The sequence below is a fragment of the Penicillium bovifimosum genome, assembly GCF_028826915.1.
Source record: "Penicillium bovifimosum strain IBT 22155 chromosome Unknown utg000001l_segment0_segment0, whole genome shotgun sequence".
NCBI lineage: Eukaryota > Fungi > Ascomycota > Eurotiomycetes > Eurotiales > Aspergillaceae > Penicillium > Penicillium bovifimosum.
Genome location: NW_026622710.1, coordinates 959,485 through 981,592, shown reverse-complemented (window position 1 = coordinate 981,592; position 22,108 = coordinate 959,485). Strand labels below are relative to the sequence as shown.

The 22,108-nt window shown below is 48.2% G+C and overlaps 3 protein-coding genes across 3 annotated transcripts; 2 read left to right on the top strand and 1 right to left on the bottom strand.

Annotated features, from left to right (window-relative positions):
* Positions 1–6,352: 6,352 nt before the first annotated feature.
* N7515_000370 (uncharacterized protein) lies at positions 6,353–10,834 on the bottom strand (the record flags this gene model as incomplete). Its single annotated transcript, XM_056661114.1, has 6 exons — positions 6,353–7,275; positions 7,337–9,188; positions 9,242–9,389; positions 9,450–9,787; positions 9,837–10,046; positions 10,112–10,834. The coding sequence occupies 6 exons, from the start codon at positions 10,832–10,834 to the stop codon at positions 6,353–6,355; spliced, it is 4,194 nt and encodes a 1,397-aa protein (XP_056526280.1).
* Positions 10,835–11,904: 1,070 nt separating this feature from the next.
* On the top strand, positions 11,905–15,926 carry N7515_000369 (CAZyme family GH18; the record flags this gene model as incomplete). The annotated part of the gene is made up of 5 exons (XM_056661113.1): positions 11,905–12,178; positions 12,251–14,889; positions 14,956–15,091; positions 15,144–15,418; positions 15,495–15,926. The coding sequence occupies 5 exons, from the start codon at positions 11,905–11,907 to the stop codon at positions 15,924–15,926; spliced, it is 3,756 nt and encodes a 1,251-aa protein (XP_056526279.1).
* A 458-nt stretch (positions 15,927–16,384) lies between these two features.
* N7515_000368 (uncharacterized protein) lies at positions 16,385–17,029 on the top strand (the record flags this gene model as incomplete). Its single annotated transcript, XM_056661112.1, has 1 exon — positions 16,385–17,029. The coding sequence occupies one exon, from the start codon at positions 16,385–16,387 to the stop codon at positions 17,027–17,029; it is 645 nt and encodes a 214-aa protein (XP_056526278.1).
* Positions 17,030–22,108: the final 5,079 nt, after the last annotated feature.

Genomic DNA, 22,108 nt, shown 5'->3' with positions numbered 1-22,108 from the left:
GTGGTTTATGTAATTCGAGCACTACGCTGTGTGTCAATTGTAGTCTATTTGTACATAACTTACTTTTCATAAATAATAGAGACTCAACTCTTCAACATACCTCTGTCTTCTAAGGTCACAATGTCAGTACCCAAGACTCCAGCGAAAGGTATTTGTCGCTAGCGAAAACCAAAAAAATGAAAGATCTTTGTTACATCCTCCAGAGTCAAAATTACTGGGAATACCTTCTGTCAGAAAGTAAGCCGTCATTCGTGCTAGACTTAAAAGCTGAAGATGTTCGCTGCGTAAAATCGTTATGGTGTGAGTGTGAACACAGCGTGTTCTGGCGAAAACCGATTACAGCGGGCATATCACAAATCAAAACACCGTTACATTACTAGTACATCGTTGCACCGCCACACTTGACATGGCTTGGCTCATGAAGTATTTTATCCAATGTAAGGTAACGTAACTGTTATGTTTTCGTTTGTATGATACAAAATAATCTCAGGCGTGATCTACTTACTGCCATCGAGCTTTTCATATTCTTGATATTCTTCCGAGACCACGAAATAAATCGAATTGTCGTCGTTATCATTACTTCTATATTAATAGAATCAGAGGAGCTAGAGGAAAGTTTCTTATCCAAGATCCGACAAAAGCATATCGGTCAGTGCCAGCCTGTCCCGAATATTCTTTCATACATTGAGAGCAGGTTAATTATAGGTGCCCAATGAAAAGTGCTTTAAATATTTCCTATTGGGGCTATTCAAGAGTCGGTTCCTGGGAGCAAGCGATGACCCATCTGTGTGACGGTTCATGGATGCTTGGGTTTTACCACTACGCCATCTGGCCAAAAAGGCAAAATGTTTGGTCAGCGACCAAACAGCCAATATGCTCGATCTCTGACAGCCTGTTCATGAGCTCCTGGAAGCACCCTTGGTTTGTCCTAGGAATAATCATAGCCCATGAAGCGCGTTCAGTGGAAGCAGGGTTGGAAACTTGGCTGCACATCGTGCGTATTCCTCCTAGGACGAACCGCATGCGTTCTGGGGCATGTGCATCAACCTGGTGATCCTGGGAGCGCTGTATGCTCCCTTCTCTACAAGACTGGCTGTTGTTAGGACTATTCCATCGGACACATCGGACACCAGTTCCAAAGATGAGCTATAAGTACTGGTTGAATTTCCATAAAATATCAGGTTATCAGAACCGGAGAAAAACCACCATCACAACAAGTCGGCTTTCCTTTTGCTCTCGCTGAGTCCTCAAGCTCATTCTACACTCTTTTTCAATATTGAGACATCGAAATGTTTCTCCAGGCTCTCGATTCAGCGGGCGAAGGACACGGGTCGCAACGCAAATCCACTGAGTCCTGCCAATAACTCTTCCGAGAGTGTGACTTCCATAACAGGTATAAATGTGCTGGTAAGGTCAAAGCCCTTCACCAGAAGTACGTCGACCTCTGGATCGAGTGAGTGGCCGCGAAATGCTATTTCAGCTTCCCTGTTTGTTGACTTACAAGGTTTCTTGATGTAGGCGGGATGGCTCTACAAAGCTATGAGCCGGAGAAGGAACCTGCCGCCCCAACACTGTTCTGATCAAAAGATTTATCTGGTGGTACACGCTTTCTACGAGAGGACGGCTTCAACCTGATAGAAGGCCCACGGTGACCACTACTTTGACGTGTGATACGAGGTTTTCAGGGGCTTTGTGACAGCCACGGGAAGCGCGATTGCTGCAAAGGACTGTTCGGAAACTTACAGGGTCAGTATAGTCCGTTTTGCCAAGGCTTTTGATGTTGAAGCCCGCCTTCTCATAGTGGATCAGATTTGATCTGTATGGTCGCGGGACCTATAGGAGAGATTACTAATGAGGTAGGCACAAGACTTAATTTGCTTATTGTGTCTCTGCAAAAGTGGTGCTTTATTTACTGGCCATGATTCTTCTAACTATTGAGCAACGCTGAAAATCAAAGGACAAACTGGCTCAAAATTGCCACTTCATTGTTGGGTGAATGGGCCAACTGATCTCATTCAAGTTTCCACCCTCAATTTGACACCCGCCGTTTTCCAGAAGTCACTTTGGTCCATATGATCTTAGAAGACGGTTGTTTTAATAGAAGCTGCCCAAGGTGCATGGGTAACACGCCTCAGTTGACAAAATACACAGAGATAAAATCAGAACAAAAGCATGGCTAGCTTCATCTCTGTCCAAGAATGTGACCAGGAAGCCGGAAAATATAATTTTTGGTAGGAAAATGCGGAGGGCTGGAATTACACAATTCATGTTAGTCTCGGGATTTGAGGTCACCACGGCCAACAATGGGCAGGAAGCCCTTGACGCGTGGAAGCACGATTCATTTGACTGCATTCTCATGGATCAGGAAATGCCTGTTATGGACGGAAGTTCAGCGGCGCGAGAGATTCGGGCACTGGAAAAGGACAAGGGAACGTATACCCCTGTATCGCATATGATTTATCAAGCCGGACTGCCTACGGTAATAAGAAAGCACCCAACGAAATATTAGGTCAGCGGAGAAGAACCCCTACACTATGACTAGTAGACGGAGAAATTGTGATCTTGCTTCAGAACACTCTGTCTTTGGCCAGAGTGCCCTTAGCTAGCGTAGGTCTGATTGGCTGAAATTGGTAGTCTTGATGTGGAGCTCCTTCTTAAACCTTAATAAGGGCTGTGGTTGATTAACTAAGGATAATTTTGATGAGTTGGCCCGCGAATGTGACTAAAGTAGGAAATATATTAATAATAAGTTCGAGGATGGAGGTTGGCTTCATACCTGTCTACACTGTGTGACAGAATTCTTAAAACTCTCCGCCCTTTACTAGTATGCTGAGGATGTTCTGTCTTGTTTATACCTTGCTAAAGACCACGGGTGTTTAGCCAAGTTGGAATGTTTTATATCCCGCAACCTGGAGTAGGAGTTGACGAATATATCCTCACATTCTCGATGTACTTCTTTTCACGGCCAGAATCAACAAAGTCTTCGGGTTTCTTGGGATAGATTGGGTTGACCCCTGTAAACCCTGATGTGGATGTAATCAGCGCTTCGTCGAAGGTACCCCGACTGGACGTTTTGCGGGCGTCTGGCGTGTGGATACGAGTTGGAGCGTCCCTGGGCTATCGTGGATGTTTTTTATATTGGAGTTAAGGCTTTCCAGCTGCGGGAGTATTTATAGTTAATCTTGATATACCTTGGACAAGTATCTGCGGGATATGGATACGGTCTCTACTGTACCGCAGCCACTTGTCTCTTTGTAAGGTTTGACCTATGTTTAGTTATGGGTTACGTTGTTTGGTAGAGTATATAAAGGATAGTATATCCTTACCTTTTATTTCCCTTCCGATCTCCGTACCTATGGTCTGCGTAAATGCACGTGAATATCTGTATTATTGGTCTGATTATTACAAATTTTGTTTACTATTACTGATCACAATGCGACCTAATTATTATGAGTAAGATAAAGTGCTACGAAGAGCGAACGCTTCTATAACTGATGTATATCTAGTATTATGCAATCCGGGACTGTTGGGTTTATTATTGGTAAAAGCTGAAAGCGGTTCTGGATCTACAATGCGTTGACAAGCTATTTTCTAAAGAAGATACTTAATTCCCCTGTTAATGACGAAATAGATAAGGTCGACTTTGGCTGTTGCTGTGAATTTGTATATACCGGTGATTACTCTATTCTGTTGCTAACTAGAGAGTTTTATCTTATTGAAGAGGACAAACCCGTCTGTCCTCTACTGAAGCGGTGGAACCCTACATAGCTATCCGAAAATATTTTCTATTCGATATTAATTGATGATTATATAGCTCGACTGGGTGAACAAGTTGGCCGGTCAACGTGGGACGAAGATGATGAGCCAACTGACCCTATGGAGGATTATACGGAGATCCTCTTGGCCTATGCTAGGGTGCATCGTGTTGCTCACCGAATGGAATAGACCTTACTACGCGTTCTGTCTCTGTACCGGCTTACTCGGTTGTTGGCAAATTTGACTATTTTTGAAGACTGTACCGGAGATATTGTGAGTTTGTTAAGATTTGTGTTTGTGGAAAGCGAATAGATTAAAGATATTCAGAAGCTGCTGTGTGATTATGCGGTGTGGAATATGGAGGTTCTAATGTATGATGCCGGATTTGAGGAACTTCTGGACGCTGCACTTTTATTGGAAAAGGTTATCTTTCGCGTGATGTGGATGTAAATGTTGCGTCGATGGGACTGAAAACATTGTGTACTGCCGCTATTTTAGATGGGTTATCAAATGTAATCTGTCCCTGTGGCATATGTCCTCCGAGGCTTTCTGAGTACACATCATTGTTCCTAACCTATTTTCTGTGTGACGTAAAGCCGAGGTATTCTTAGCGAGATCCTTAGCAGGCAAATGTTAGGTCGCACTCAAGATCACTACGATCGTGCGATCGGCACAGGCCATACACTGGAAATGTTATTACTTGCCACCAGAAATGAGTCTCATTGTTGTCAATCTATTCTGGTGCGCAAGATATATCACCTCGGCAGGTCGAGTCAATAATCTCTGCCAATTTCTTGAGGCAGGACATAGCATCGGCGTAATCTTGCCTCACCGGTTCATATGTACGGTCCTGGAACGCGGACAAAAACATCTCACAAGAAGCCAAAAGAACTCTGATATCCATTGCATAGTTCATATCACTCATTGGCAGGTCCGCTAAATGTCTGCGAAGGAGCTCATTATGCCTCTCATAGAAACCGATTATTTGAGCGCGGCAATCATCCGCAAGATGCTCCCTTCTAAAGGGGAACCCAGATGCCCGACAAAGTAATGGTAAGAAGTCATCAATTATTGACCGGATGTCACGTGTGATAGACGAAGCTGATAACTGAAGGGACGATAATTGCTCTTCGACAGTGCATTGGTCGTGAATTCGGCCAGTCTCGCTCGCAAACCAGTCCCTTTGCTGATTGCCGCGTATAAAGAGCCATGACATTACGTGGTCATATAACTGGTCTTCTTGGAAATATCGTTTCCAGAGAAAGAGGATAACTTTCGCAACGGCAAGACCACTAAAGTGATTCGCGTTCCCAAACAGTATAGATAGGCATATTTTTACAATACATAACATTAGGCCGGTATTAGCTCTGAACCTAGCCTACTTGAAAAACGGCTACAGTTTATTTTCCAGGAAACCGAAGATTATAGATAGTCGGTAAATACCATAGAGGACGGTATAAACTACGCGAACTATAGTACTGTTGTTTCCGCTTTTTAACTCAAGACGTGAAGAGAGTGCTCGAGTGTTGTCCCTTTAGTATACAGCTTTACTGTTAGGCCAAATCACATCAGGTCAGGTGCAGTTTAGCTGTCTCTATGACCTCGCGCTTCTGGGCAATGGTATTAGTTCACAGCGAAGTTTCTGGCATATTAAGGCAATACTGTAAGCTGCTGCTACCTAACACATGGGCATGTCTGGGTTGCTCTCACGATTTGACTGACGAACGTATGTTACCAATAAAAGATATCCAGAAAAACCAACTCGCAAGGATTAGCGGAAAGTAAATTGAGTGTTATTATACGCCACAGCAGACAGCGACTGAACATTTCTCGCACATAATGGTTTTCCAACTTAGTCTACCACGCTGTGCTCTAGGCGAAAAGTGTAGACAGTGGAGTTCCGCCCCTGGTGATCTAATGTCGTAATGAAAAACCAAGAGCGAAACCATTATGATGGTGCATAGCTACCTCCTCTCCCACTTCCTCTCCGAGATATGTCCGATCGCGCATTACATAGTGAGAGACCTATTTTATTGATCGGCCCTGGCTCTTCCCATTCTAGTTAGCATCTAACTAGCACGCGGTAGGTGCATATACAGTCATTCCGAGCGAGTGACTAATCACGACGTAAAAAGGGAGACATGACTTTTCCCACACAACTCCTCCCACCGGCAGCTGAAAAGCGAGCTGCTATCCAGGTCTTCCTGACAGATCCTTTTTGACTGACGAGAGTGATAAAGCAACGGGCCCAAATATCGAATGGCCGGGATTAATCGCTCAGGAACCGCGGTCTGTTTAATCCGCCGCCACCAGATCTGATCAGCCGGCCCTCATGGACCGGTCCCATGGATACCTCACCTGATGTGGTCGATTACATGCAGTTCGCCTCCGCGGAACAATTCTCGCTCACTCACTTATTCTAAAGCGGCGAGAGTCTTATCCTGGGGATTAATGGCGGGGAAGAACAAATGTCGGGAAGAGTTAAAAGGACGGTGGACTGAACCTATTAATTTCTGATCCCAAGATCCACCAGCAATCTACGGAGTACACCAGCATGGTCGAAATGGAATGTTATTATCATCGGCAATCCTATGTTCTAATTTCGAGCTCCAGCAGTAGCCGAAGGAAGGGCGCTGCTCTCACTCGTACTGGCTTGATTCCATGTGTAGGTCGGCCCCACGCAGTACGTCTTGCCGGCCTGCAGACTGGACGAGCAGCTGGCCGAATCCAACGAGGGATTCACCATGACAAAAACAGCGTGAGTGATGCTGTATCGCCCACAGATCCCCACGCAACTATCGCCAGGCGCGGCCTCGTGCCATTTCCCACAGTTCGCAGTCGTCCCGGCCGCCAGAGTTGCATTGACAGGCGGAGCCACCGGACTGTAGACGTATCCATCCGAGCCAGAGGGACCAGTTGAGCCGCTTGTAGCGCTACTGCTATTATGTTGGCCTCCTTGCGGCGTGAGGCAGATATTCGTGCCGTAGATCTTGCTTGCGACCTGCAGGTTCCCGCAGTCGTAGGAGACCCAGGGGTTGTATTTACGTACATCCCCGGTTTTCAGAGAGTACGCAAACTCAATATCGGTGCAATTGTCGGTCGGCTGGATGGAGTACGTTTTCTCACAAGAGAGCGGGAGACATAATTCCAGCCCGGCAGAGAGGGATGAGCACTCGAGGATGAGGTCTTGATTGCTCATGTACAGTGCGGCGGAGGAAAGACTGTTGGCTTCTGCAATGGAGGTGCAGGTATCCCCCTTGACTGTGGTATACATGGTGCCCGACAAACAGAAAGTAGTTTCTTTCTCCGGGTCATTGTAAGGGATTTCAAGAATTGTCGTTGGTGCATTCAGCCCGCAGCGTTTGTTGATTGTCTCCAGAACCGTCTGGTAATAATCGTCGTACATTGAGTAGGGCGTACGCTGCATCATCTGCAGACGTTCGGTGTAACAGTATGAGCAAATCTCATCTTTAGGCATGGCCTCGGTATTGGGAACCAAGGTGAAACCATCGATAACATCTGTCAATGACCACGGTATTAGAAACGAGGTTGACTGAGTACGGTGTGAGACTGGACATACCGTTGCAATACTTTCCCGTATCCTTGTCTTTGCTGCACGTCTCATTATAAGCAGCCCACATGCGTCCTCCATACAGCCCCGGCGGTGATCCACTGATATTATAACCAGCACAGTTGTGCTGCACCGAGCTGAACCACTGTTGAAGGCTCGTGCCGCAGCTGGGATCACATAGGGACTCAGTAAGTGTATCATTATTCAGAGAACCGTGATAGGTAGCCATCATCATAGTGCTCATGTACGGATCACACTTGATGAGATCCGTCAGGGCTGTTTTGCAGCTGAGTGGAAAATCAGCAGCTTCAAGTGTAGAAGAGCTGTAGATACTGAATCCAGGGAACTCGCGCCCACCTGCCGTCTGATTCGCACCACCAAGCCAGACCAGGATGGAGGACAGGAACCCATTGACGTTATCCTTGGCATAGGTAGGAATTCCCTGGAAAGGAGTAACCATTTCCACGATAGCCTTAGTGCAGAGGTTGTAAATCCAGATGTCGACACTTTGCTCGATTTCAAAGCCTCGCAGCTGGCAGTTTTCAGTTTCAAGGCAGTCCTGAGCGTAATCCGAGAACCAACTGTACAGACCACTTCCTAGAATCCAAACGGAAGAGGAGTCGATAATTCGAACTGCCCACGATACCGCACAATTGACTGAGTCGGCCTCGCATTCCTCGAACCGAGGGTCGTTGGCAAAGGTGCCAGGGGTAAATGGCTTAGGAGCTTTAGGCACAGGTTGATAGTAAGGCGACTCTGTTTGGATCATTGCCAAAAGGATGTTCTGCGCCCCAGAAAGCTGGTACTGGTACAGTGCGCTGTGCTCCGACGCCGTTCCATACAGCCAAGCCAATTGGCTCTCGATCAGAATACCCCGGGCTGCATACACATCAATTTGATCTTGTGAAGCAACGTCTAGATCATGGTCGGCCACCCAGACCCAAATGTTCTCGAGATAAGCAGTCGAGGACGAAGTAAGATGTAGTAAAAGAGATGCTGCAATGCAATCCGAGTTAACCTTTCCTGTCTTCTTAGGGCATTGTGCATTTTGCAGCTTGGACCCGATTGCACCGCCAATGCGAATGTGCGAATCCCACATAGCAGCAGAGCCTTTGACAGATTGCTCGACATTCCATTCCACAAGGATAGCACCCGCAGTAGGGCCAGACACGGTAAAAAGCAGATCCTGTATCTCTACGATACCAACGTCGCCAGAGTCACCGACCTTGACGGCAACCCGCGGATTATCCACATCTGCGAACTTATCGCCCGCCGCCATGATTTGAGACCAAGCCTGTCCCACAATGCGAGAACCAAGCGGGATATGCAAGGTGTCCTGGATTTTGTATACTCCAAAAGGAATGTACACAACAGAAGACAGATTGGCAGCGTAGGAGAGCACGTAATTGAGAATTGCGGTATCATCTGTGCTTCCGTCACCCTTGGCCCCAAAATTCTTAACATTGACAACTTGATCGGCGGTGAGGTTCTCATATTGAGGACGCCGGCGAGTGAACAGATTGGACTTGACATAAGCCTGGCTGCCTAATAAGACATCCGGCCGGAGAATGGCTGGAATGTCCTCACCGTCAGCAAATGATCCGACACCAGCTGCGTCGTTTATCATGCCAAAGCCCCAGGAGTCCTTAAGAACTTCGTTACCACCAGCCAGAAGAACTTTGTTCTTGACTGAATCAACAATGGCAGTTTCAACATTGAAGAATCCCACATTCTGCAGGAGCAAAGAGGTAGAATTCTCTGCGTAAAGCGAGGTGACGATACCATTGGGCGTGTTGGCAATAATGGCATCGGTCAAAACGACAGAACCAACGCCTTGTCCGTTACTCATCGCACCCCCGGCCTACATCTCCAGTTAGCCTGAGGCATAGCATAAGAAAAGCACATGTGACATACTCCGCCAACAATAGTCAGACCGTTCGTGCAGGATTCAATAACATAATCCTGCATAGTCCACGCCCAGTCCCAGTGCACCTGTAGCGCTGTATGACAATTCACGAAAACCAGTTGACTCGAGGTGAACTGCTGGTTTCCAAAGTATGCTCTGTGGTACTGTTAGCATCTCAGCCGTTCTACAATGGTATGTATCTCAGCATGTACAAACCCGAAATTTCCTCCCACGAATGTCAGATCAGCCAGGAAACCCCCAGAGCCGTTTTCCATATAGATTCCCTGCTGTGTGTTTGTGGGAACATCGGAGTTATACAACATGTAAAACTCAATATTTTCCAGGGATGTGCCTTGAGCAACTTGCCAGTGAATAGCACATATATAGGCTGATGGATCGGTCGGCCGAATATCGATCTTGAAGTTCTTGATGCTGCGCAAGAAGTTGTTCTGGTTCACATACCATTCCTCATTATCACTCACGTAAACGTCGGAGGTAATGACGCCTAGGCCTACAAAGCTTGATGCAGCCAGGATGGTTGGAACATTGAGTGGCTGGGGACTGTCAGGGATGCCACCGAGCACATGTGTGAAGACCACTTACGTCTCCCAAAAATTGGGTGTTATAGTACTGGATAATCGATGTGCTAACCAGGTAAGTCCCAGCCGGGAACCAGACCACTGCAGGATAGATGGTACTCGACCCACAGTTGGCACCGCAGCGTCCTCCGTCCGAGATGGCTCGATTGATCGCTTCGGTGTCATCCGTGACTCCATCGCCAACAGCGCCGTAGTCGCGGACGTTTCTCCACACCTGTGTTAAATGAGCAACGCAGTCTATCTCAGAAGAAGAAGAAGAAGATGCATGTGGGCAGTTACCTTGTAGCCACTGGGAGCAAATGGGCTGAGTCCATTCTGGTCCATTGTATTCATCCAGTACTCTGAAGGGGTGGCGCGCTTCTGGATCTTTCGCGGGGAAGTCTCATTTCCCATAACAATGTCATCACTGGTACCAGTTGACAAGTAGTCGTAAAGACCATTGGTATGGACCAGCGCTTGGTGTGGGGTATTGGATTCCCTACGCCCCTTCCCGTACTTTTCGCGAATCTCAGCGGCAACTTGACTGTGATTCCCCGTCGGTTTGTTTGAGGTCGACTCGGCAACAATCCGGGCTGCCCTGGCCAGCTCAGTGGGAATAGAGTATGCCTTGTTCCCACTGGCAGTGGTGGCACTGGGCTCACCACGACGCCTGAGACGAACACTCTCGACTGCCTTGGGACTATAGTCCAGAGGCGAGGCAGATGACACGGCATCTTTCTTCACGCTCTTGGGCTTGTCGAATGTCTGTTTGTTAAAGTTGGGATTGGTGATCCGATCCTTATTGACTTCAGCTAGAACTGCGAGTGCGTTCTCAATCATAGTCGCAGCATCGTGCGCGCTCGTTGGATTCGCAACCCGGTCCTTGAGATGAAGACTTGCGTGTCGATGATGAGGACGGTCCGCCGATACACATCCTGCGAAGATCAAAGCGATCAACGCGACGATCATTGGGAATGAGAAGGCATGGCTATGGCGAGCCGCCGATCTCCCGTTCAGCCTCATGTTGCGATTGCGAACAGCGCCAAAAGTCCTCGAGGCCACACCAGACGCGTGCAGTCGGTCGAGGGAACTTGGACATGTGCGAGTCCATAAATCCCATCTGTTCGGATCTCGTACGGCTCCACCCCATCATGTGTCCACACGCGCGATGTGACTATACTGAGACTAACACCAAGCGTTGCAGACTATACTGAGACTAACAATCAAGCGCCGCAGAGGCTTGCCAAGCAGGGGCAGCCTCCACTAGGGCCCTAGTCAGCATACGAGACCCATTGTTTTTGAGAAATATCACAACTAAAACCCTTCGGGCAGGCATTGTCTTACTTGCAGGCTCCAATAGAGCTACTGTCATTTAAGCGAAATGAACTTTTGCCATCCGCTATGGAGCGATACCAACAACCGTGAGAACGTGTAAATAAGGCCCCTAAAATTATGACTATCGAAGTCTAGGCTCGAAAAAGCCAGACACAGTGGATAGAATAAAGGAAGCCTATGTAACCTCACTTCATTTAGTGCCTCGACGGCTCTGGTTCTAGTCAAACACAACTTGACTAGATCAGGATACTCGAGGAGGACCTCAGAAAGAGACACCGCCGCAGAGGCTTGGCAAGCAGGAGCAGCCTCCGCTAGGGCCCCAATCGACATACGAGACCCATTGTTTTTGAGAAATATCGCAACTAAAACCCTTCGGGCTAGCATTGTCTCACTCGCAGGCTCCAATAGAGCTACTGTCATTTAAGCGAAATGAACTTTTGCCATCCGCTATGGAGCGATACCAACAACCGTGAGAACGTGTAAATAAGGCCCCTAAAATTCTGACTATCGAAGTCTAGGCTCAAAAAAGCCAGACACAGTGGATAAAATAAAGGAAGCCTATGTAACCTCACTTCATTTAGTGCCTCGACGGCTCTAGTTCTAGTCAAGGACAAAGTGACTAGATCGGGATCCTCGAGGAGGAGCTCAGAAAGAGACACTGGTCATGTCCGGCACGGAACAGATTTAAGAGACAGGGCGAGGATTTGCAAAATCCCAGTAGTCATCCAGTGGTGGTGTTGCTCTTTCGTCTACCAGAAATGAAGAGAGCACCGTCAATTGAAGGATTCTCCGTCTGGCTCCTTCTTGCTTGGTTCTCGTTTCTCATCTCGACCGCTCGCGCTCAAGACTGCAGTGTTCTTAATCAGTGCGCGACCGGTTGCTGCAACAAGGGCGGCTACTGCGGCATTGGAGATGACTACTGCGGTGCGGACTGTGTTGCAAACTGTGACTATCAACCAGAATGCGATGTGTCGAGGCCATGTGCAAAGGGTTGTTGCAATAAATACGGTTATTGTGGTCTAGGGCCAGACTGTAAGCTCTCTCTGCCCACTCAAACGTGCAACAGTCTTCCTGAACCTCATTTTTTAACCGATAATCTCACAGTCTGTGCAACGGATGTTTGTGTCGGAAACTGCGACAGGAAGTCCGAGTGCGATCCCGATGATTATGGTGACTTTGCTGAGTCGGCCAAATGTCCATTGAACGTATGCTGCTCAAAGTTCGGCTTCTGCGGGACCACAGAAGAGTTCTGTGGTAAGAAGAAAGTGAAACGTCCTTCTTGCTCCAAGGATGGGTCTCTCAACCGGGTAGTTGGTTACTACGAGGGCTGGAGTCCTCGACGGCCTTGTCATGCCTTCTATCCCGAGCAGATTCCAATGGGCGTATACACCCACCTCAACTACGCCTTTGCTACCATCGACCCGGAATCTTTCGAGATTCTCCCAGCTTCTGACTATGAAAAAGACCTTATGAATCGCCTGACGGATCTCAAAAAGATCGACCCGGATCTGAAGGTCTTTGTTGCAGTCGGTGGATGGACGTTCAACGACCCCGGAGCAACGCTGACTGTCTTTTCAGACCTCGCACGGTCAGAGAGTAACCAGAGGAAATTCTTCGCCTCATTACAGAGTTTCCTGGCCACATACGATTTCGACGGAATCGACCTTGACTGGGAGTATCCCGTGGCGGACGACCGCGGTGGACGCAAAGAGGACTTTGACAATTTCCCCAAGTTTATGTCCAATCTGAAAAAAGCACTCAGACAAACAGGTGGCCGCGATGGACTGAGCATCACCTTGCCCGCCTCCTATTGGTACCTCCAGCACTTTGATATCGTCAATCTCCAGAAACATGTCGATTTCTTTAACATCATGACTTACGATATCCATGGGAAATGGGACCTGGGTAATCAGTGGTTAGATCCCGTGTTAGACTCACACACCAACTTGACGGAGATCACGAACGCCCTTGATCTACTCTGGCGGAACGACATCAAGCCCGAAAAGGTCGTTATGGGCCTGGCGTTTTACGGCCGTGTGTTCGCCGCTGCTGATACAAGTTGCATGGACCCCGGCTGTCTCTTCGCATCGGGAGGCAATCCAGGAAAATGCAGTAACGAAGTTGGCATCCTGCTCAATTCTGAAATCATGGACATCATGGATGAACAGAGTCTGCAGTCCACCTTTGACAAGGAAGCCGCAGTCAAGATTCTCAAATTCGACGACACCCAGTGGCTCACGTATGACAATGGAGACACATTTAAGCTCAAAACCGACTTTGCGAAAAGCCAGTGTCTCGGCGGCGTTATGGTGTGGGCAGTCTCTCATGATCTACCTTACGGCAACTTTTCTCGGGTGCTCGGCGAGGCGGCTGGTCGAGAAGTACCAGCGCTTGCACTGAATGAAGATAAAGACTCTCTGGAGGTCAAAAACACGCACCAGCAGTGCAAATGGACCAACTGCAATGAGGACTGCCCTAGTGGGTGGTCACGCGTTCGCCGCACAGATGACGGTGCCCGCGAGGATGAGCACATGTGGGACAACACCGGATGTGGAGCAGGGCAGCACACATTCTGCTGTCCACCTGATGCTGACCTCCCGAAATGCGGTTGGTATACGCATAACAATGGCAACTGCAAGTCCGAGTGTCCATCTGGGTATGTCGAGGTCGGCTCCAACTTCCAACATTGCAGTAACAACGCCAATGACTACCAGGCAGCATGCTGCACGACGGACACCCCAAGCACTAAGCTCTATTCGCAATGCAGCTGGGAAGGGAAGGCGCCCAAGTGCAAAGAAGGCCAGTGCTCCAGTGACCAAACGGAGGTGGCGCTGTCCACCACCGGCAGTGGAGGCACTTACTGCAACGCAGCAACCGTCAAGCTAACTCTGACGGGCCAGGAGGCCACGTACGAGGAGCGGCCGTACTGCTGCAAGCAGGATGACAATACCAAGTGGAGCGATTGTCAGTGGTATGATAACGTAGGAACTCTGATGGACGCCAGTATCATAGTCGATGGGTTCTGCTGGAGTGGTTGTCCGTATGATCGAGTGCGTGTAGCTCTAGATCAGCATGGCGGTGGGTGTAAAGGCGACGGTGGTCGGGCCAAGTGCTGCGTGCCAAAGTATACCACGGTCAGCAAGAGATCATATACCGATTCAGAAAAGAACCTCGAGGCCAGTGTGGAAGAGTTCATGGATGACCCAAGCTGTGGGCTAGACGACTATGTTGTGAAGCGGGATTTGGCCGGCATTACTTATTCCATGGGCAATATCTCGCTGTCCGATGGTGCCTATTCCCTGTCAACTCTTGAACGGCGCGCAAGCAGCAAAGCACGCGAGGATATGGATGAGCTCATGTTCCAACTCTTCGTCACATACACGGCAAATGCAGCCGCCCAAGAGATTTGGAAGAAGCATGTGGTCTCCGTGTTCCCCAATCTCGCGGTGCAGACCGTCCGCGCATACATGAACACCGCGCGAGAATGGGTCGAGCAAGGCACAAGAGCGTTCTTGGATTTACTGGCTTGCAACATGGCGTTGTTCAATAGCAAGTTGGGGGATCTCGACGTCGTCAGCTGCAAGTGCACAACGAAGGATTGCTGCGATTCAACCGGTGAGGACGCCTGCTCGGATGACCCTGACGATGATGGGCTCTCCAAAAGAGATCTGGAGAAAAGAGCACGGTCCAACACGCTTACGCTTGATGACGGCCGTGGAAATGTTGTGGTTGTTTCGTGGGAGGTAAGATGACCCTTCTTGCCTAGATCCTGCCCTACAGAACGTGAAGGTTCTGACTCGACACTCCAGTACCCACGACGCGGCGCCATCCCACCCAATGATCCGATCTTGAACGCTGTATATGAGTATGCCGATGCAGATGATTGTCTGAACACCGACATTGGCACTACCCAAATCGGCGTCAATAGGATCACATTTTATCAATGTATGTTTCTTTTCCCCGGGAGTAAAAAATAGCGCTTGCTGATCCACACCAGTTGAGCACATTATGGAGCTGAACACGATCGTCCGATTTCTGCGAAATGCCCACGCCGGCACACTGCCCTCTGGCGCCACAGCCAGAAACGGTCGCCTATCAGCCACCTTCGTCCGACAGGCGTTGGATGCACCGATTCTCAATAACCCGCCAGTGATGACAGGGGGCGACCAATCGCTGATTCCCATTTCGCGCGCCATGCACGCGTTGGGAAGCAATCTTAATAGCGCCGATTTCACTCTCCTCCTCACCCGCTTGAACAATGTGAAGTCCCGGGTATGTGTTCCTCGGGCAAGCCAGGAGACTTTTGAGTTTGAACGCACGCATACTGACCTGGGATCTCTATATGCAGATCTGGAGGGGAGAAACCCCCACTTCTAACACGACGATGAAGGCTGCTATCACAAACGACGATCCCACGGCCGCTTTGAAGTTTCTTCGGGAGCCTCTCACGGTCCTCGCGTACCTCAACCACCCCGTCGTGAATTCCCGGATGATAAGCGCGTCGAATACAGTCCGTGCCGCCTGGGGCCTGGCGGATGAAGCGTGGGAGAATAGCGGGAACGCCGGTGAATTTGTGCAGGACTGGTGGGACGAATGGATTCGAGACAGCCTTAAGCACGACGCGAAGCGCGTGCGTGAATGGGTGGAAGAGTGGGCGAAAAAGATGGTCCAGTACTGGGCGGTCCGAACGGGCGACCAAGCGCAGCAGGTGAACGAGATCCTGGCGAGTCTGAGGAGACTCGCCTCGGACGCCGAGATTGGGGTTACCGGGTTGGATTGAGACGTAGAGTAGATAGCAATACTTCCTAGCAAAATGAGTGGCCAGCCACTATGACGTACTATTTACTTTATTGTGTTTTTGTTAGAGGTGGTGAGCTAACATGTTAAGATAGAGCATGTAATAGGAAGAAGAGAGAATTAGATTAATAGCTGCGGTAAGGAGGACTATGGGATAGATAGATACACGACTGTTCGCTGGAGATCAGCGGTGGAGGTTCTGATGTGGCAAGTAGTCACGTGGTAGGGCTGCGGTTGATTAATCATCGGCCGCAGTGCCTGAGGCCGACCAATTTAGTATTATTATTACTAACGAAAAGCGATCGTACTAGAATCAATGTAGAACGTGGAGACAAGTCGAGCGACTATTTTAGCTCGTCTCCCCATTGCGAATCTTCTTCCTCCCTCTTCTCCTACCTTTTTTCTCTCTTTGCCGTCTCCCCTTCCCTCCTGATACCCATAATGTCATTCGCACCGCCGCCCGGATCCACCGAGGAGTTGCACAACAGACTCCAAGGCGAGCCGCACTGGGGATACACTATCTACCGCACTACCTTCTCTGCCCAGGCAGACACCGCATTTCCCACCATTCTCCGCTACCTCGACGCCTGCGTTAAGAAATCGCTCTTTTCCGAGTGCGCCTACTACAGCGAGAAGTCCCCCGGCGTAAATCCCGCCATCTATCAGGACATCTGGGCCAGATATCAGTCCACCGTCGTTGAAGATGCGGCGCAGTTCGCGGGGGCCTCGATAGAGTCAGTTCGGGATCACTTTGAGGCCGTTGTGGAAGGACAGGGCCGACGCGACTTCTTCAACTCAGATCGCATGTGCATTGTCATCGACGAGGAGTCCCTGCTCACGCTGCTGGATGCATCGGTGGAGGCCCTGGAGGCGGAGGGGCCTGACCACGTCCTCGAAACGACGCGGTTCGTGAAGGTGCTCGAGGCGTGGCCAATACTGGACCAGTACGACAGTTTCCCGGGGTGGATGAAGTGTTCGCCCCGGGCCCTGTGGGATCTTTGGAAGATGATGGGCGATGGCGAGGAAATGAGGAATTCGTGGGAAGATATCCATGAAATGCACGGGGGGGTGTATTGTGGGCCATGACGGATAATAATAAGACAACGGACGATAGTTCGGAGCCATAGTATTCACACGATTCTCAATGATACAAAGGCTATTTGGAGAATGAGTTAGGGAATAGTTAAACATCAAGATAACTGTCTTCAATAAAATGGAATTCTGAAAGCTTTACGGATCCGGGTAGCTAATGAATGAGTATTAGGACAAGGAGATAAATCTGATTCCACTTGCGATTCGAACAACACTTTTCAAGAGATGAACTAAAAAGTTCTAAGCATTACCTGAATCACGGGCAACGGGAAATCGATAGGGACGTTACTTTCAACTCATGGACTCTTTGCGTGACAAGCAAGTAGTCGTAGTTGAACGGTCGCGCAGGCTACTAGGTGATAACAGCAGAGCCGTGCTGAAAGGATGCTGAATATCTACCTAGCGTTAATAGCTAGATAATATCGAAGAAAGGAGCACTTCGTATAGTACGATAAGCGGAGATATCTAGCTAGCTTAGATATAAAACCTCCCTTTCTAGCACTTTTCTCCTTACTCTCTGCAGATCTGTTAGTTGTTACTCCAAGAGTTAGGACTCGAAAAGTATTAGGTAGATTTAGAGCAGATTAAGAGGGCGAAATAGACTAGAAAGAAGTCTTTACGCTTGATTAGGGAGATATCTAAACTCTTTATTACGAGGTTAAACTGCCCTAGGCAGTGTCAGTTTTGTGAACGAACTTTTAGTCTGATTTATTCAGATAATTCTCTCGCTGCTTACTGAGATACAATCGGAGTGCCATACTTAGTGCACTCTGAACTGCAATGACTCCTTCTTATGCTACTAGAGTCTAAATGCACACGGGGGACGTTCGGCCAAGTTTACCCGCGGCTAATTCTATTCTGATCCGCTATTTAGGCCAGGCGGGTAGCAGTCAACAGTAGACTTCTCCTGGGTATTTAGAGATCAATCTGCGGGGGTTTACGACCTCCGAGCAAATATTTCACATACGCTAAATTATCGCCAGCGGACAAAAATAGATCGTAAACTGCAATACCCTAGTATTCCGGTAGAGGCGGTCTTTTAGGTGTCGAGACGTCGAAGTAGCTAGTGCTTAACAGACCGCGGGGAATTTAAACGACCGCTGAAAGCTCCTTTGTGCTGTGTAAGTCGACAATAAACGCGAGCGATGATTGGTCAAATTGGGGACAGGATGGTGACGTACAATTAGTGCTGAGTAACCCCGGCAAAGTCTGCGAACAGATAATAGCAAAACTAGCATAGTGGGTGAAAAGTGAGGTTGCTTTACTTATTCAGCCGAATATGTTCACTTTGGCAGAGAGTGAGTGCATAAAAGAACCTAAATATTGAGACACGGACTTCATATTCTGACGGACACTTGAACGAACAGTCTTGAACGAACACTATCTTAAACTTCATAATCTGACTAACACTTGAACGAACACTATCTTAAACTTCATAATCTGACTAACACTTGAACGAACACTGTCTTGAACGAACACTGTCTTGAACGAACACTGTCTTGAACGAACATTATAACAGTATCATGAACGAACATTACCATGATTTGCTTTTAGTATTTAGTGGAGCCACTAATTAATCAAAGCCTTGTCTACAATTCGCTCGGCCTACAGGCTGGGGAAAGTCTTTATTACCACAGTTAAATAAACATAATTTGGCCCATGTTTCCATTGAGGACAAGACTAACACGATCTGCGCCTGCGTGTATTTTTGCCGTAGGGGGATTCTCTAACAGAAATTAAAGGTGTAAATGATATGGTCAAGCAGAAGATAAAGTTTTGGCTACTTATAGAATGGCCATTTTGAACAGGTTCTAGGTTGAGCCAACCTGATCTGAGCTAAACAGGTTTGAATTAAACAGCTTAAAGCTCGAGCAACTGAATGAATGTGTAGCCTCAAATCTACGTGATCTTATACTTTGACTATACTGGTTTGGATATCACGTAGGCGAGATTATATCTTGTCGTTCTGCGATGATTATTTGCCTCTTTCAGGTATCCTATGCCATTTAAAGGCGGTGTCAATTGCGCGGACACGGGGTGTTTGGACAATGTTGACAGTTTTGAGATTTTGAATAGTTCTTGCCAGTTCCACAGACTGTGTAAAATGCCGTGTAAAAATTGAGGGCAGATCTTGGCTTCCTCGGCTCAGATTAAAGCCGAGTAATAGTCTCCAGCACCGCGAAGAGGTGTCTGTCATTTGCTGGAGGGCGGGCAAGAGAAATCTCATCGCAACCCGACCTGGTACTTGATCCAGGATTTGTGCATGGCCAGCGGTCTGCGTGTGGAACTGAATCCGACCTGAGCCGTAAAGGGACATAGCTCAGGATTTCGTACCTGGTACTTGATCCAGGATTTGTGCAAGACCAGCGGTCTGCGTATGGAACTGAATCCGACCTGAGCCGTAAAGGGACATAGCTCAGGATTTCTTACCTGGTACTTGGTCCAGGATTTGGGTTCGTACTACAATGGGTTTACCGTTTGCCATACCCTCGACCTCGATGGGTGGGCTCAGAGCAGAAGGCCACTAGTAGCCACATTCAAACGAGGGGCTAAAAGGAGAAGAGGAAACAACGGTGGAGGGCTTGCCTTTATGCTGGGCCCTATGGGGCCCTGTACATGCCAATAACGCAAAATGGGGCTTTAACCCCAGCGCTGGCGTCCAGCTCCCAATCGGCAGGTCCTAGAACTACGCATCAACGCGCAGTTAACTGAGAGCGCCGTTTTATCCGGAAATTTGTATTGTCATGACAAATGGGCTAACCAAACATGAACTACATGGCTTAAGCCACAATAATGATTCGTCGATGATGTGGCGCTGGGCTAAGCGAAGAGTGATTTGGGCTGTATGATCCACGCTTGCTGGGGCTGGCCTCTTTTTCGACCACAAGGCCCGCTTTCGCAGGTACAACACTGTGACCCAAATAGTGCATTATGGCGAAGAAACAGCAGAAACGTAGCTATACGGAATTTGTGTCATCTTGGGTAAGAATCGTGAACGAGTCTTCTGTTAGTCGTGTGTGAAATAACCATAGCAACGGGTCTGTCTGGAATCTCTGTCTCTCTCTCTCCCTCAAGACAAATTTGTCTAGCGATTATTTCAAACATGCCGGTCGTTGACATGCTGAAAGCCTGGCGAGATTGCCTCGTGCGGTACCCATAAGTCACTTACTACCGGCGTTCCCTAGCACGGGCAGAATCCACCAGTGGACGGCGGCCTCGTTCCTTATCCCTTTGGCTTCATGGATACATTGCAAAATACACAAACCTTGTTTTGTCCATTTCCGGATCGACCGTGCCGGGGCCCAAACCCCATCCCAAGGTGGGTCACCAATGATATATTGCAGTAGTAGGCCGCCATTCACATGAGCATATCACGATATTGAAAAATCACAAGATAAACAGGTGAGGGGGGATAACTTCAATTTGAACGCCTGGAGCCAAACAGATTCCGTTTCAGATGTTGGTGGCGTCGCGAAATCGGTCGACTCCAACAGGACCTCATAAAGCTGCATTTGACTTCGAGTTTCTCCGAGACGTCTCCCGTAGTCTCCACACCATCAGACAAGGTAAATATCGTTGGTAAGATTTTAGATTTGGGTGTGATAAACCTGATTGGTGGCTCTTAGTAGGCCGCACAGAAGCCGTTCCGTTTCAATCGACAGGGGTGATTTCACTGATACTGTAATCCAGATCTGCAATATGGAACCTGGAACGCCGAGGGCATAATGTAGAATACGGCCTTTCGGTTATCAAGTCCGAATAGGTTGAAATTTCCACAGAATTTCTGTGTCACTTTTTGTCGGTCATTATCAAGTGCGCTTCATGGCAGCGAAAGCGGAGACCCAATGGAGCGGATTGTCTTGAAGAAATTGAGGATCATATTGTACGCATAAGCATTGAGTGTAGAAAGCTATACAGTTGATGTTTGCTTTGCTGGATGCGCGTCTTCGCTCCGATAGATTAGTTCTTTCAAATATCATGACTCGACTGAAAGCTTTTAAGTCCTACTGCCGGAAGAAGCATGGTCGGACGAGTAAGGGCGTAAGGGCCAGAGTCAAGAAGATGCCTATAAGTCAGAGTGAAATGATACAGACTGAAGACTGGCAAGCGAGGCTGATTATCGTAGCATGGCCGATAGTCAGATCAGACACTTACTCATTAGAAACGGAAGAAGCGAGGGCTCATTTTTGTGCGTATTCATGGCATCTTCAAACTTTCTCTTCCAGGTGTAGTACTCTACTTGGGACCTTCCCAGTTTCCGAAGTAGTAGTATTGTGACGTATGAATTTCGTCTAAATAAGTATCAGTTTAGGCCAATTTTGTGAAAGGTTCAGTTGTCTCGCTGCCATTGGTCTATGTCGATGTCTAGCAAGATTGAGAAGAATGTGCATCACGTACATCTCCCCGTTTGGCTCTCAACCATATATAACGAACTCAGAGCTCGGGCATACGCAGGAAACGGCATTGCAACTCTCATCGGTTGTGAAATATTGGATATCGATCAGGTTGTCGGTTTTCTTTGCGGCATCAGACTATCTGCATAATAGTTAGGCTTTTACTCTGGCTGAGGGGTTGAAAAGAGACAGACCTGGATCACTGAAGTTGCTAAATTTATGAGCAGATTTTATGAGGCCTTCCATGAGGAGGGATCGGTGTTTCTTTATATACTTTGACTCTCAGCATTAGCGGCACCAGTTCTCGCGAATGGGTACCAGCACTCGAGCTCCTAGGATCTATCCTGTCTCACCAATCACATTGTGGCGGCACAAAGGTTCTGGAAGTTCCTAGGAATACCTGCCAGGCTTCTGAGGTGTTTTATTTGTAGTAGTTAGAATATGTCGGGCAAATGAGGGGTCGCGAATGCCATTATGGGAGGCTAGACCATCCAGTAGACATGGCCTATACGTCTAGAATGGTTTTGCAAATGTTCAGGTCGCTATAGTTGAAGTCGTATTCCTAGGAGCAAGCGGCAAAAAGTGCATTGGATGAGGCTAGCGCGGTGCATTTTATTGAGGAGAGCTGCTGACTTAGTTCTTCCGCTTCGCTCAGGTCGCGCTCAGTGAGCAAGACAGA